Here is a 13,828-nt window from a genome sequence, read left to right on the forward strand (position 1 = left end):
GAGGGGATGTTTCACTAGACACATAAGAAACCTAGCTGGCTGGGCTCCTCCTAGCTCAGACAGCTAACTCCAGCATGCCGGTGGAAGTCTTCATGGAGATGCAACATTCTTCTTTTCAGTCACCTGCAGCCCAGGCACCTACTACAGTGGAGAGCTCAGCCGGTGCCTACCCTGCTCGTCAGGCACATTCCAGGACGTCGAGGGCCAGCTCTCCTGTGAACCCTGCCCGAGCAATGATGGCCAGGGGCTGCTGGGGGCCCGGAATGTGTCTGAATGTGGAGGCAGGTTTAATCTGGCCCACTGTTGGGGAGGGTGGGGTGGGGTGGGGAAGGGAGTCCAGGGAGGAGGCCCAGAGGAAGAATGGTCTGCAGTGTCCTCCGGCTTGGAAAGGCTCTGGGCACTCGAGGCAGAGGTCAGGACACCAGGTTGCTCCCAGGAACCCCGAGCCCTAGCCTGGCCCTGGTCCGATTGAAGCTGGGCTGAGTTGTCTGAGCCATAGCCTGCTGGCGGAAGACAGGAATGCCCTGCTCCAGCCCCACCCAACCGCATGATGGAGCTGGCTGCCCGGGCTGGTTTGCAGCACCCCAGAGGCTCCTCCCAAAAGATCTGGTACAGAGTGATGCCCTTTCAGAGCGTGGTGCCAGGCACAACAGACCAGGGCTTGGGGACTGCCTAGCCAAACTATCTGCGCCCTCCAGAAGCTCCTCCCAAGGGTCTTAGAAAAAAGTTTCCTGGTGATTCCCCTCTGCCATTGGAGTGCATCCAAAAAGCCTTCAGAGCTCATCTGAAATGTTCCCACCCAAGGGCCATCACCCTCTTCCTCTTCCGCCGTCCATCCCTTTGTCCTTCCCTCCCTCCCTCCACCCCTTCCGGCCTCCCTCTGACCCTCCCTCCCTCTTCTCTCCCCAGTCCACAGCCATTACTCCCTACTGCATGACTCACAAGAGTAATATCCCTGCATTTCAGGTCAGTGTTCTCCTGGTCTCTACTCCTCTGATGGCTTTAAGCCCTGCAGACCGTGCCCAGTGGGCACCTACCAGCCAGAGCCAGGGCGGACCCTGTGCTTCCCCTGTGGAGGGGGGCTCGTGACCAAGTCCGAAGGATCTGTTTCGTTCCAGGACTGTGAGACGAAAGGTAGACTTCTGCTCCTTTGCTTCCTGGGCCGGGGGGCGGGGGGTTGTCAAATCCCTCTTTGAGATTAAGAACATTAGAACCACAGAATCTTGAACAATGGGACTGTGGGAGTCTCAAGCAACAACAGGTTGGAGCTCGGAGAAGCAGTGTGGCCTAGTTGGTTAGAGCTCCGGCCTGGAAGTCAGAAGGGCTTGGGTTCTAATCCCGGCTCTGCCGCATGTCTGCTGTGAGACCCTGGGCAAGTCACTTAACTTCTCTGGGCCTCAGTTTCCTTGTCTGTAAAATGGGGTTAAGACTGGACATAGGCTGTGTCCAATCTGATTAGCTTGTACCTACCCCAGGACTTAGGTCAGTGTCTGGCCTATAGTAAGCGCTTAATAAATACCATTAAAGAAAAGTTTATCCAGAAGATAGGGGATAAAAACATGAAAATGGCCAATGTTCCGAGGTCAACCCTAGGACATCCAATTCTTCCCAACCATAGCACAGTCGGCCCCAGCTGGCCAGGCAGGAGTTCGTCCTGGGAGGGGAAGACGATGCGAGGCCAAACAGTCTGAACCTCATGGAGTGAACCCCCTTCCACCCGCATCGGTGGGACAGCACAAGGGGCTGCGGAGTCCTGACACTGGGGCAAAACCCTGGTCTCAGAACGAGAATGCACAAGCCCTCACTGCTCAGTAGCAGGATGACACAAAAAAACACAAGAAGAGACTCACCCATTTTGCAACGACCTCCAAGAGAGTAGGCCCCAGGGGAAGTTAAAGCCCCAAGGCATCAGGCCCTGAAAGAGTCAAGGCACTGAGAAAGTCTGGTCCCCAAGAGAGCTGGGGCTCTGGGAGAGATGGTTCTGGGCCCTGCCCAATGAGGGCATTTGGCTTCAATTTCCATCAGCTGCCAGTGGCCGATGCCCACACCCAGGAAGGGAGCAGAAGCTGCCCAGGTAGCAGCGCTGTCCTGGCAACCAGAGGCCCAGGGAGAACAGCCACCTGTGACCCACGGGAAGCAGGTGGCTGGTCGCTCTCCAGCTGCGAAAGGGGATGGTGAATCTCAATTCCTTTGTCCTTGACCATGAATCTCAATTCTTTTGTCCTTGTCCAGTCTCCCCTCCACTCTCCAAGGGGGCTTCCTGTGGCCAGCCCAGACCATCAGCTGGCCAACCATTTGAGGCAGGCTGAACTGATGGGTGGGAAGACCAGCACTGCTATTGTCAGGGCTGTCCTCAGCAGCTCAGAAGGGTGGGTGGCTTCTGCCTCTCACTGCCCCCTGAACAGCTACCTGCCTTGTGTCTTCTCACAGTGCACTGTTCCCCTGGGCACCATTACAACGCCACCACCCACAGATGTATCCGATGTCCCCTGGGAACCTACCAGCCTGAGTTTGGGCAGAACTTCTGCGTCACCTGCCCCGGGAACACCAGCACAGATTTCGATGGCTCCACCAATGTCACCCATTGTAAAAGTAAGTCTCTCCCTCACTCTTCCCTGGTGGCAGGACCATGGAGAGATGTGGGAGGGGAAGGGCACCTAATGGCACCAGGCCGGGATTTCCAATCCTCCTAATTGCTGCCATGGCAGCTGCTGGTTCACCTGGAGCTGGTGGTGAGAGACCTCAGGACCTTCCAGCCCTGGATTCCAAAGCCTGCACCACCCTGTCCCCTTCCTGTCCATGCCCCTGCTCCTCCCCCTCACCCGGTCCTTGCCCTGTTTCTGCTCCAGGCGACCAATACCCAGTTGCAGGGAACTCAACAATCTGGGTCTTGTGTTTTCATTAGGGAATAAGAGTAGTCAGGTCCCTCAGCCAACTGTCCAAGCGATTAATCAGTCCTTGGTAATTATGGAGCACTTCCTCAGGGCTAAGCATCGATCTAAACATACATGAAGTCTAATGGGGGCCGGGAAAGCCACCTAAAAAAATCTTTCAATTTTAAGAGTTTGATGAAAGGCATCCCCCAGTCTGGGCTGGCAGGGAATGCTAAAAGGAGCTCCGTGAGGTACCTACAGGTGAATGACCCTGTGTTGTTGATCACTCGCATGGTGGTTCAGAGGGAAGATCCTGGGCATGGGAGCCAAGAGATCTGGGTCCTAGTCTCGGCTCAGCTCCTGTCCCGCTAGATGTCCTGGGAAAATTGCTAAAGATCGCTGAGCTTCAGCTTCCTCCTCTGTGCAGAGGGGGTGAATCGCTGCTCTGCCTCCTCCCAAGCCTGATGGGAGAGGGAAAAGAGAGAGGGAATAGGAAGCACTGTGGGAGATCAGGTGAAATGGGTGGGTGGGTCTCTGCCCGGAGTGGAATCTGTAGCAGTCAGGGCCCGCAGGGGTGCCAAGACTGGGCTGCTCTCCCCCACAGACCGGCACTGCGGCGGCGAGCTGGGTGACTACACAGGTTTCATCGAGTCCCCCAACTATCCTGGGGACTACCCGGCCAACGTGGACTGCGTCTGGAACATCAACCCCCCGCCCAAGAGGCGGGTGCTCATCGTGGTGCCCGAGATCTTCCTCCCCAGCGAGGATGAGTGTGGCGATGTTCTCGTCATGAGAAAGAGCGGTGAGACGCCCCCGAGGGAGGCAGCCTGGGGCCGGGGCAGGGGGCGGGGACAGACAGGTGGGGATCCTGGGGTTGGGAAACAGACAGATGGACAGACAGAAGGTTTGGAGGAGGATTAGGCAGACAGACTGGGGAGTCTGGTGAGAAGGATAGACAGACATATGCAGAGTGTAGGGAAGGGAGACAGATAAATGAGGGGTCCGGGTAGGGAAGAGGGGAGCAGACAAGGAAAATGCATCAGGCCTGGACAGGGACCTGTCTGTCTCCAGCTGAGGCCTGTAGGGGCAGGTGGGGCTCCCATCCCCATTTCTGGAATGCCCCAGTGGGGTCCACTTACCCCCTCGAATAGCTACTAGGTGCCTTGCCAGACCCAAGATGGCCCATGTCCACAGTCAGGTGGGCAGCTAGGCTGGGGCAGCTAGCTGGCCAGGGAGGAGGGGGAGGAGGGGAATCTGTTCCAGTTATCCCTTCACCCAAACCTTATGGGCTGCCGCACCAAATGGTCCCAGCCCACTGTCCCAACCCCTTAGGCACAGGGGTCCCTCTGCCCTTTGCCGCCCCTGACAGCATCTTAGCTCTTACCAAAGAAATTGAGCTTCAGGCCCTTGGTGAATCACTTGCCCCGTGGCAGGGAGACATGGGGCACTCGGGGACCCAGCCATCTAGGTACCAACAGGACAACAGAAATCTAAGTAGTAGTAGTAGTATTTATAATATCGGTGGTAGTAACATCTACTGAGCTCCATTATCATGGACAACAGCCCAACGCTAGGGTATGCATCTGCTCCCCTCCGGGGTTTAGAGCGATTCCAAAAGGGGCCATGTGCTCCATCCCCCTCGCCTCGTAGCCTCCCCGACGTCCATCACCACATACGAGACCTGCCAGACGTACGAGAGACCCATAGCCTTCACCTCCCGGTCCCGGAAACTCTGGATCCAGTTCAAGTCCAATGAAGGGAACAGTGGCAAAGGGTTCCAAGTCCCCTACGTGACCTATGACGGTAAGGCAGCGCCCGGTCGCATCTCCCACCACGCCGCTGACCCCGCCGACGGCCAAGAGGGTGAGGGAGGGGCGAAGGGCATCCTGGAGCATCACGCTCAGACTGGAACAGGAAGAGGGAGAGATGGCCCAGCCTCCCAAGGGGGCCGGGCCAGACCCACCTCCTCCTTGACTCTGGCTCGTGTCTCTCCCAGAGGACTACCAGCAGTTGATAGAGGACATTGTCCGGGATGGACGACTGTATGCATCTGAGAACCATCAGGAGATCTTAAAGGTGAGTCCTGCCGCTTGCTCCTGGCTCCAACCCCAGGGGACAGTGATACTGAGGGTCTTGCTCAGAGTCGGTCAACCCCAGACAGGAAACCGCCACAAGGGGAATTAGGAGAAAAGACTGAATTGTAGGAAGATTTTAGAACACAAGGCCACACTTGTCACCCTCTGTGTTTGAGGGGAGCAGCTGGATCCGTTAGTGGGTTTGCGTAAGCTCATTGTGGGCAGGAAACATATCTGTTTGCTGCTACATTGTACTCTTCCAAGCACTTGGCACAGTGCTCAGCACACAGTAAGCACCCAATAAATGCCATTAATTGATTGATTACTTAGCTTAGGCTTGGCTTTCCTTATCTGTGCTGGTCTTCCCTTTTTCTCTGACTGGCTCTTTGCCTCTGCTTAGACCAACTAGACACTCAAGTGGTCTTGCCCTCTCGCTGCCTCTTTATCTCCCCTGGCATTTGCTGCTCTACCTTCCCTTGATTAAATCAGTCAATCAGTGGTATGTATTGAACGCTTACTGTATACAGAGCTCTAAAATAAGCACTTGGAAGTGGTTGCCATATTCCCTGTCCAAAGGGAGTTTACGGTCTAGAGTAGTCATAGTAGCATTGTTGTACTGTCGAGTGGAGTAGCAATAGTAATACAGAGAAGCAGCGTGGATTAGCGGAAAGAGCCCAGGCTTGGGAGTCAGAGGTCATGGGTTCTAATTCCAGCTCTGCCACTCGTCAGCTATGTGGCTTTGGGCAAGTCACTTCACTTCTCTGTGCCTCAGTTCCCTCATCTGTAAAATGGGGATGAAGACTGACTGTGAGCCCCGCGTGGGACAAACTGAGTACTTTGTATCCCTCCCAACGCTTAGAACAGTAAGCGCTTAACAAATACCATCATTATTATTATTCCTGCTCACAATGAGCTCACAGTCTCGGAAGGGGAGACATACATCAATATAAATAAATAAATAGGTAAATTAATTAATTAATTAATAGTGTTGTCTTACTGTCATATCTATTGGAGTACTAGTAGTAGCAGTAATATTAGCAGCATTGTCCGTTCTACTGGATATGTGTGTCCAGTCGCTGGATCACTGGATGGACTCTAACTCGCTGCCTAGTGGGTGCAAAGCCTAAGGATACTCTGCAACATGTCTGTTTTGTCCCATCCCTCTGAGCAGCGGCCTGGGTGGCCCATCCCTTGCACCAGGGTCATGGGCACTGCCTCCCCGGGCCAAGGGGGAAGGTGACCTCAGGCCAGGGGAACTGAGCTCCCGGTAGTAGCCACGAACCTCTGACTCTGTGCCTCCACCCTCCTTGCTTCCGTAGGACAAGAAGCTGATCAAAGCCCTCTTTGATGTGCTGGCCCATCCCCAAAACTACTTCAAGTACACGGCACAGGAATCCAAGGAGATGTTCCCAAGGTCATTCATAAAGCTCCTGCGGTCCAAAGTGTCCAGATTCCTTCGGCCGTACAAATAACTCCCTGCGGGCTGTCAGCGGGGGCCGGTCAAATCCCTTCTCCCCTCCGCCGTAGGACATTTGCTCATCGAGTGGCTCTGCGGCAGCAGCCCCGATGCCCTGATGCCCCGATGTCTGCCCCGTGTATCCTGAAGAGTCACCGTGCTGTCTGATACTCTTTCGAAGCCAGTGTTGAGAGCAAATCCTCCCTTGGAAATGCCAGGCCCCGGAGAGACCAGATGGCACCTGCCAGCTCAGCCGGATGCGGGAGCACCAAGACTTCTCCTTTAGGGAAATCCCTTATCCAAACCTGGCCAAGTCCTAGGAGGGAAACAGGGAAACTGCCTTCCTAGGCCAGGAAAAGCCCAGTGAGCTTGGCACCAGGAGTCTCGCGGATTGGTGTGGGGTGGGGAGACAGACGTCTGAAGTTCAAATGTATCTGGAACTGGAATTGCACTTGGACTTGGGTTGGAAATGCTCGGTGAGGAGGAAGAAAGCGGTGCTGTCTCTTGGAGAGCTGGCCTGCGTGGGAGCCAGAGCAGAAACAGCAGAACTGATGAGTTGTTCTGCAGGCTAGGCCAGCTCCCAAGCTGCCGACTCCCACGGCCCCGACTCCCACAACGCTGACTCCCACGCTGCTGACTCTCACAGCACCGACTCCCATGGGCTTACTCCCACGGTGCCAACTCTCGCAGGACTGACTTCCACGGTGCCAACTCCCACAGTGCTAACTCCCATGCAAAGACTCCCATAGCACCAACTCCACTCTGCTGACTCCCACAGCACTGACACCTACAGTGCCGGCCCATACGCTGTCTCGTGCTTTCGCCCATATGGCACAGACTTCTGTGACACTGACTCCTGTGCCTTCATCCTGTCTTGTTCTGATGTTTTTCCAGGCTGGATCGCTTCGTCCCCCTGCCCTAAACCCAGGGATGATGAACGGGATCTGTCTTGGGTGGCCGTGGCGGGGGGAGAGGGGGCCCTCCGGGTGGTGAGGAGCTAAAAGAACAGCTGTACATATTTCTTTGCCCTGATAGAGCATCTAATTGTTACTTCTATTCATGGGTGAGGTAGTAACGTTATCTTTAGCTGCTGTAAATACTTCTCATCTCTCCTTGCCCCTCCCATGCGGTTCTTAATCTGTCTGTTTTTCATTTTTGCGGAGGGGACTAAATCACCACTCTAAGTACTCTCCCCAACCTGAAACCTCTCATGGTTGGGGTGGTGATGGAAGAAGGGCCCCCCCAAGATGACCCGTTGGTTCAGCGGGTTGGACCATCTCTGCAGTGGGAGTTGCCTGGGTCCCGGTTGCTGAGAGAGGATCGCCAGAGGGATGCACGGCCCTCAGCCCCACGAGACAAGACACGGACAGCTTCCTCCTGCCTGGGAGCCAGGGCCAACGAGGCATCAGCTCACGTCGGGCTGAGCAGTTTGTTTCATCCCTCCAGTGACCAGGATGGGCCTTGGAACTTTGACTGGATCTCAGTTCTTCTTGGGCTTTTCAACTCCTCACCCTTTCCCCTCTAATAACCCACCTTGGCTCTGTCCTTCATGAATGTATCCATATTTTCTTGAACCTACTGCTCTTGCCATTTCTGGCCTGCAAGACTTCCTTTGGATAGGGAATTCCAGGTTTACCCCACACAAGAAAAGCATTTCCTTCTGCTCGCTTGGTCCAGTCCGATTGGCCCAGCCCTGATGGAGCCCCTCACCCCCTTCCTATGTGAGGAGCACCTCCTTCAGCCTTCCTTTCCAGATTGGGGCTGCCCTTCAGAAAAACGATTTCACATCACTTTGGTTCCACTCTCTGATTCCTTTCTCAATCAGCTGGGTCCCCCTGCTGCAGGGTGGAATGACCAGAAGCCCGTACTGACTCAGGACAGGGAAAACTCTACTTTCTCTTGTTTTCTGCCCCAACCGTGGTGATGCTCTGCTCCTTGGAGGCTCCATTCAGTTCCAGGCAATGTCGGACTGTCGAAGGCACCTGAGAGTTCTTTGTCTCTCATGGGAACCGCCAACTCTAGGCTAGTCGCCTTAAAGCTGGCACGTGGATTTCCGTCCCACAGGGGCCATGGCCTTGTTCCTGCCCCCAAGAGCCTCATGCTTCCACCTCCCCTCCGCCCCTCAATCTACTTCAAAGACTATCCCTGCAGCTTCTCCCCACTGTTATCGGCAATGTGCTTTATCCCTACACTCCCGGCTTCCCACCCCACACAGCCAGCCCTTCAGCTGCCGGGAAGAGCTCGAGGCCACTGGCGACCCTGAGAGCTCTCACTGTGCACCCTCACACCCAGATCGTGGATGAAAATGTTGAGCAAATCAGACCCAGCAACCGGGGAGCTCAAAGCCTCTTTCCCCATCCAAAAAATTGGCCTTTCCCTCAACCCGGTCTCCAGTTCCCCCTTAACGTCCCCGTCGCTGATTTCTCTCCATGATAGGACATTCCCTCCGATCCCATGATTGTTCTGGGGTTCCCAAAGCTTTTGGGCTGGAACCTTGTCAAAGGCCGTTGGAAAATCGCAATACATTAGATCCATTGGTTCTTGCCTGTCTTCATGCTGACTAAGGAAACAGCACTGCTTTTCCCCTTTGGAAATCAATTTGTCTTTTTCCCACTGAGTTGTGCCTTTCTGATCCAAATTTGGTCTTAGAGTCTTTCTCCTACTTAGATTGTGAGCCCCATGTGGGACAGGAAATGGGACAGAAGTGGTGTGGCTCAGTGGAAAGAGCACGGGCTTTGGAGTCAGAGGTCATGAGTTCGAATCCCGGCTCTGCCACTTGTCAGCTGTGTGACTGTGGGCAAGTCACTTCACTTCTCGGTGCCTCAGTTACCTCATCTGTAAAATGGGGATGAAGACTGTGAGCCCCACATGGGACAACCTGATTCCCCTTTGTCTACCCCAGCGCTTAGAACAGTGCTCTGCACATAGTAAGCGCTTAACAAATACCAACATTATTATTATTATTACAGGAAATGTGTCTGACCTGATTAACTTGTATCTATCCCAGCGCTTAGAACAGTGCTTGGCACATTATAAGTACTTAACCAATATAATAAAATAATAATAATACCACTTTTCAAGGGAGAGAGCTAATAATCACATGTGTGGTCTGTGACCTCCAGGCCCAGCTCTGAAACCCATTTCTTTAGGGGATTTCCAGTGGCCAGTCACTTGTCTTTTGGCCCAGGGGCCATTTATAATGAAAGGTCTTTTGCCAGGAGTTCCTGGACAGCTCAACCAAGCCCTGTAGAAGTTTGGGGTACAGACCATGTGCTCCTGGGAATTTATTATGGGAGAAGAGAAGCAGTTCAATCTAGTGGAAAGAGCCTAGGCCTGGGAGTCAGAAGATCTGGGTTCTAATCCCAGCTCGGCTTCATGCCTACTGTGTGACATTGGGCAAATCACAGCTTTTCTATGCCCCGATTGTGTCATCTTTAAAATGGAGATTCAATGCCTGTTCTCCCTCCTTTGACTGTGAGCCCCATGTAATAATAGAAATAATAGTAATTACTGTGGTATCTAAGTGCCTACCATGTGACAAGCACTGTTATAAGTTCTGGGAAGATACAAGATAATCAGGTTGGACACAGTCCCTGACCCACATGGAGCTCACAATCTTAATCCCCATTTCCAGATGAGGTAACTGAGGCACAGAGATGTTAAGTGACTGCCCAAGGTCACAGAGCAGACATATGGCAGAGCCAGAATTAGAACCCATGCCCTCTGCTCTTTCCATTAGGCCATGCTGCTTCCCCGTGGGACAAGAACTGTGACTGACCAGATATTTTGTATCTACCCCAGGGCATAGTACAGCGCTTGGCATATAGTAAGTGCTTAACACATGGCATGGAGGGATGCCCCGTGGGTCCTCAGTTGTGCCCCAAGTGCTGCCTCCGGTGCCACCCTGGTGCCCCTGACAGTGAGTAACACCTCTGAGAGCAGGTGCCCTGCCCCCACACTGACCACCTGGGGAGGAGAATGGCCTGGTTAGGGCAGCAGCAGCTGCTCTGGGGGTCCTGGACAGTGGGAGTCTGGGGGAGATGAGGGACTGGCCAAAGTAAGTCCCCTCCCTGCCAGGGGCCGTTTTACCCCAGAATGGAGGCAGGGTTGAGGGGAGGGGAGAGGTTGCAAAGGGGCCAGAGGAGGAACCCTGGACAGTAGGTGCCAGCAGACCGGTGCCCAGGTTGGCCAAAGGTTAGAGCAAACCTGCAGCTCGAGGGAGGTAGAGTAGGTAATAGCAGAAGCATTATGAGTTTCCCTGCGCCGGGGAAGGGGTAATGTCTTGTGATAGCAACCCACTGTTTTCCTGAAGCAGGAAATAGTGCAACAAAACAGACCCCCACCCCCCCACCCCCAAATCACCGGGAGGATCCTCCAGGCCACAGGACCGGACCACAGAAACCAAATCTCCCAAGCCCCAAGGGCACACGATGGAAACCAAATCCTCCAGGCCATGAGACCAGACCACAGAAACCCAATCCTCCAGGGCACGAGACCAGACCACAGAAGTCAAGTCCTCCAGGTCACAGGATCAGGCTACTGAAACCAAATCCTCCAGGCCAGGGAAACCAAGTCCTCCAGCCAAGGGAAACCAAGTCCTCCAGGCCAGGGAAACCAAGTCCTCCAGCCAAGGGAAACCAAGTCCTCCAGGCCCTGGGACCAGACACAGAAACTGAGTTTTCCAGGACATGGGACCAGGCCATGGCAACCAAGTCCTGCAGGCCATGGGATCAGACCATGGGAATCAAGTCCTCCCGGCTTCAGGACCAGACCTTGGAAACCAACTCCTCCAGCCTCGTGACCAGATCTCAGAAACCAAGACCTCCCTGCCACAGGACCAGACCCCTTGTTAAACCCCGTCCCCACCCCCAACTATGCTCATGGGGGACAAGTTTCTATTTGTCTGGAAGGGTTGCATTTGACTTGCCAGGTCCTTTGACCCTTCTCTGGCCCCCAGAATCTCTGCTCAGTGCCATGTGCTCAAACCCAGAAGCAGCTGTGACCAGAGGATCAGGCAGGATCAAGCAGCCAGCCGGCGGCCTTTCCCAGTCTTCCGTAGGTGCTAGTTCTATGGGGGGAGCCGACCTGTGGACCCAAACCCAGGGAGAGGAAGAGGCCCCCACCGGCTGGCCTGGTTTGAGGCTAAAGGGGAGCACGGGGGTGTGCTCATGTTTGTGACTGGCCTGCGGTGGGGGGCTCAGGAAAGGGGGCGAGGATCATCTGCAGACCCCTGATTTGGGCTCTAATTGGCCAGGGTGGCAAACTCCACAGTGCGCCCCATTTCCAGTCCCAGGAGAGAGCACAGGGAGAGGGTCTCAGAAAGAACAGGGATCCAGCTGTCTTGGCACTCTGAGGAAACTGTGGTTGCCACCATTGGTTTCCCAGTCCTGGAATTGGTCGAAGCCTCCCAAACCCTGGATTCTGGGACCCTGCCTGGGGGCACCGCCCTGGACCAGCTCCCTGCCAAAGGGCCACATGGACCCAGCCCCACCCAGAGCCACTGCCACCGCTTCACTGCCTGTGACCCCTGGGCATTGGGCACATATGGCCCCTCTGTGGGCACACGTTTCCTCATGGTCAAGAGGGAGCAGCCAAATGCCACACGGCATCCCAGAGCAAGGTGAAAGGTCATCACCTCCGTGGGAGATGACACTGGATCTCCGACAACATTTCTGTCACTCCAGGCCTCCCCACGGTCCAGGAAGCCTCTAGTCTCACTCATGTTACAGAAATCCCAGCCCTAATAAACAGGCAATGCACCGGGCAGCTCTCATCCCTCGCTCTTCTCTGCTGGCGGGGCAGTGGGGGCAGAAACACACCAAGTCCCTCAGTTGTTCCTGTTGTCATAGCTGGATCTGTGGCCTCAAACTTTCAGTCGGAGTTGGGGGAGAGACTGGGGGAAGGGCCAGGATTTCCCATGAATCCCTCCAGGAAAAAGAGGGGAATTGTTACCCACTGCCCAACCCTCCCCCAGTGCATATTCTGGGGGACTGCTCTCTTCCCCCTCTAGACTGTAAGCTCACTGTGGGCAGGGAATGTTTCTACCAACTTTGTTGTATTGTACTCTCCCAAGCGCTTAGCACAGTGCTCTGCACACAGTAAGCACTCAATAAATACCATTGATGATGATGATGATGATGACAATGATGATGATGATGATACTGGGACTCCCTCGGCAACAGTCCAGGTGAGCAATAGGGTCCCTGGGTGCATGGCCGAGCTGAGAGGGGAGACCCTGCTGGGCAGGGAAAAGACCCAGAAGCTCTGGGGGCTCTGAGAAGCAGGGGACAGCAACTTTGAAGCAGACATCCAGCCTAGTAGATAGAGAATCGGGGTGGGAGCCAGGAGACCTCGGTTCTAATCTCAGCTCTGCCACTGACCTTCTACGTAGCCCTGGGGAAGCCCCGAAATTGCTCTGGGGCAGTTTCTTCCCTGTAAAATGAGGATAAATGCTTGTTCTCTCTACTTCTTAGATTGTGGGCCCCTGTGGGATAAGGACTGTGTCCAATCTGATTATTCTGTATCCATCCCAGAATACATATTTAGTAAACACCAATTATTTCCCCAAACCCAGAATTACACCTGTTCACAGCGCAACTGACCCAGCTTCATGCCAAAGCATTCTGTGTCACCTTGGGCAAATCTCTGAACTTCTCTGTCCCTCAGTTACCTCAACTGTAAAACGGGAATTGACCGTGAGCCCAATGTGAGACAGGGACTGTGTCCAACCTAATTATCTCGTATGTACTCCAGAGTTTAGTACAGTGCTTGGCACATAGTAAGTGCTTAACAAATACCATTTAAATAAAACAAAAACCTGGAAATGTCTCAGGAGGGGCCACAGAAGGAGGGGTGATCTGGGAGATGGATGGGCAATCCGCATCTCAGAAGAGGTGTTGGGGGCTAGTCTAGGCTCATGTAGACATCAGGGCAACCATCAGGGCAATCCACATCTTCAAAGCCTTCATCAGTCAATCAATCAGTGGGATTTATTGAGCACCATTTACTGCATGCAGAGCAGTGTATTAAGTGCTTGGGAGAGTACAGTACAACAGAGGTGGTAGAAATGATCCCTGTCCCCAGGGAACTAACAGTCTAGTGGATTTTACAGGCCTCCTAAAACCTCGGGCAGGCTCCCTGTTTGCGCTCCACTTTCCTGGCCCTGTGGCTCCATCTACCCCTTAAGACATGCCTGCAAAAGGACATTTCTCGATTTTCCCTGTACTTTGATCAAGTGTCTGCTCTTCCTCCTTTATGCACTGTGTGGGAGGCAATTTTTGTCTGCTTGCTATAACAAAGTCGGTAGGCACGTTTTCTGCCTACAAAGAGCTTACAGTCTAGAGCGGGAGACAGACATTAATAGAAATAAACTCCGGATATGCACATAAGTGCTGTGGAGGATGAACGAAGTAAATGTGATTGAA

General features: G+C 54.0%; 1 protein-coding gene across 4 annotated transcripts in view; it reads left to right on the top strand.

Moving 5' to 3' along the window:
* Nucleotides 1–8,944, top strand: part of SCUBE1 (signal peptide, CUB domain and EGF like domain containing 1) — an 88,727-nt gene extending 79,783 nt beyond the window's left edge. For all 4 annotated transcript variants that reach the window (XM_029079102.2, XM_029079101.2, XM_029079104.2 and 1 more), the window contains 7 exons: nt 120–281; nt 967–1,134; nt 2,431–2,592; nt 3,478–3,675; nt 4,524–4,676; nt 4,870–4,949; nt 6,268–8,944. In XM_029079102.2, the coding sequence (XP_028934935.1) occupies nt 120–281; nt 967–1,134; nt 2,431–2,592; nt 3,478–3,675; nt 4,524–4,676; nt 4,870–4,949; nt 6,268–6,420 (1,076 nt within the window). In that variant the 3' untranslated portion in view covers nt 6,421–8,944. The remainder of the gene's footprint in view (nt 1–119; nt 282–966; nt 1,135–2,430; nt 2,593–3,477; nt 3,676–4,523; nt 4,677–4,869; nt 4,950–6,267) is intronic.
* The last annotated feature ends 4,884 nt before the right edge of the window (nt 8,945–13,828 follow it).

This window comes from Ornithorhynchus anatinus, chromosome 14 (genome assembly GCF_004115215.2).
Source record: "Ornithorhynchus anatinus isolate Pmale09 chromosome 14, mOrnAna1.pri.v4, whole genome shotgun sequence".
Classification (NCBI taxonomy): domain Eukaryota; kingdom Metazoa; phylum Chordata; class Mammalia; order Monotremata; family Ornithorhynchidae; genus Ornithorhynchus; species Ornithorhynchus anatinus.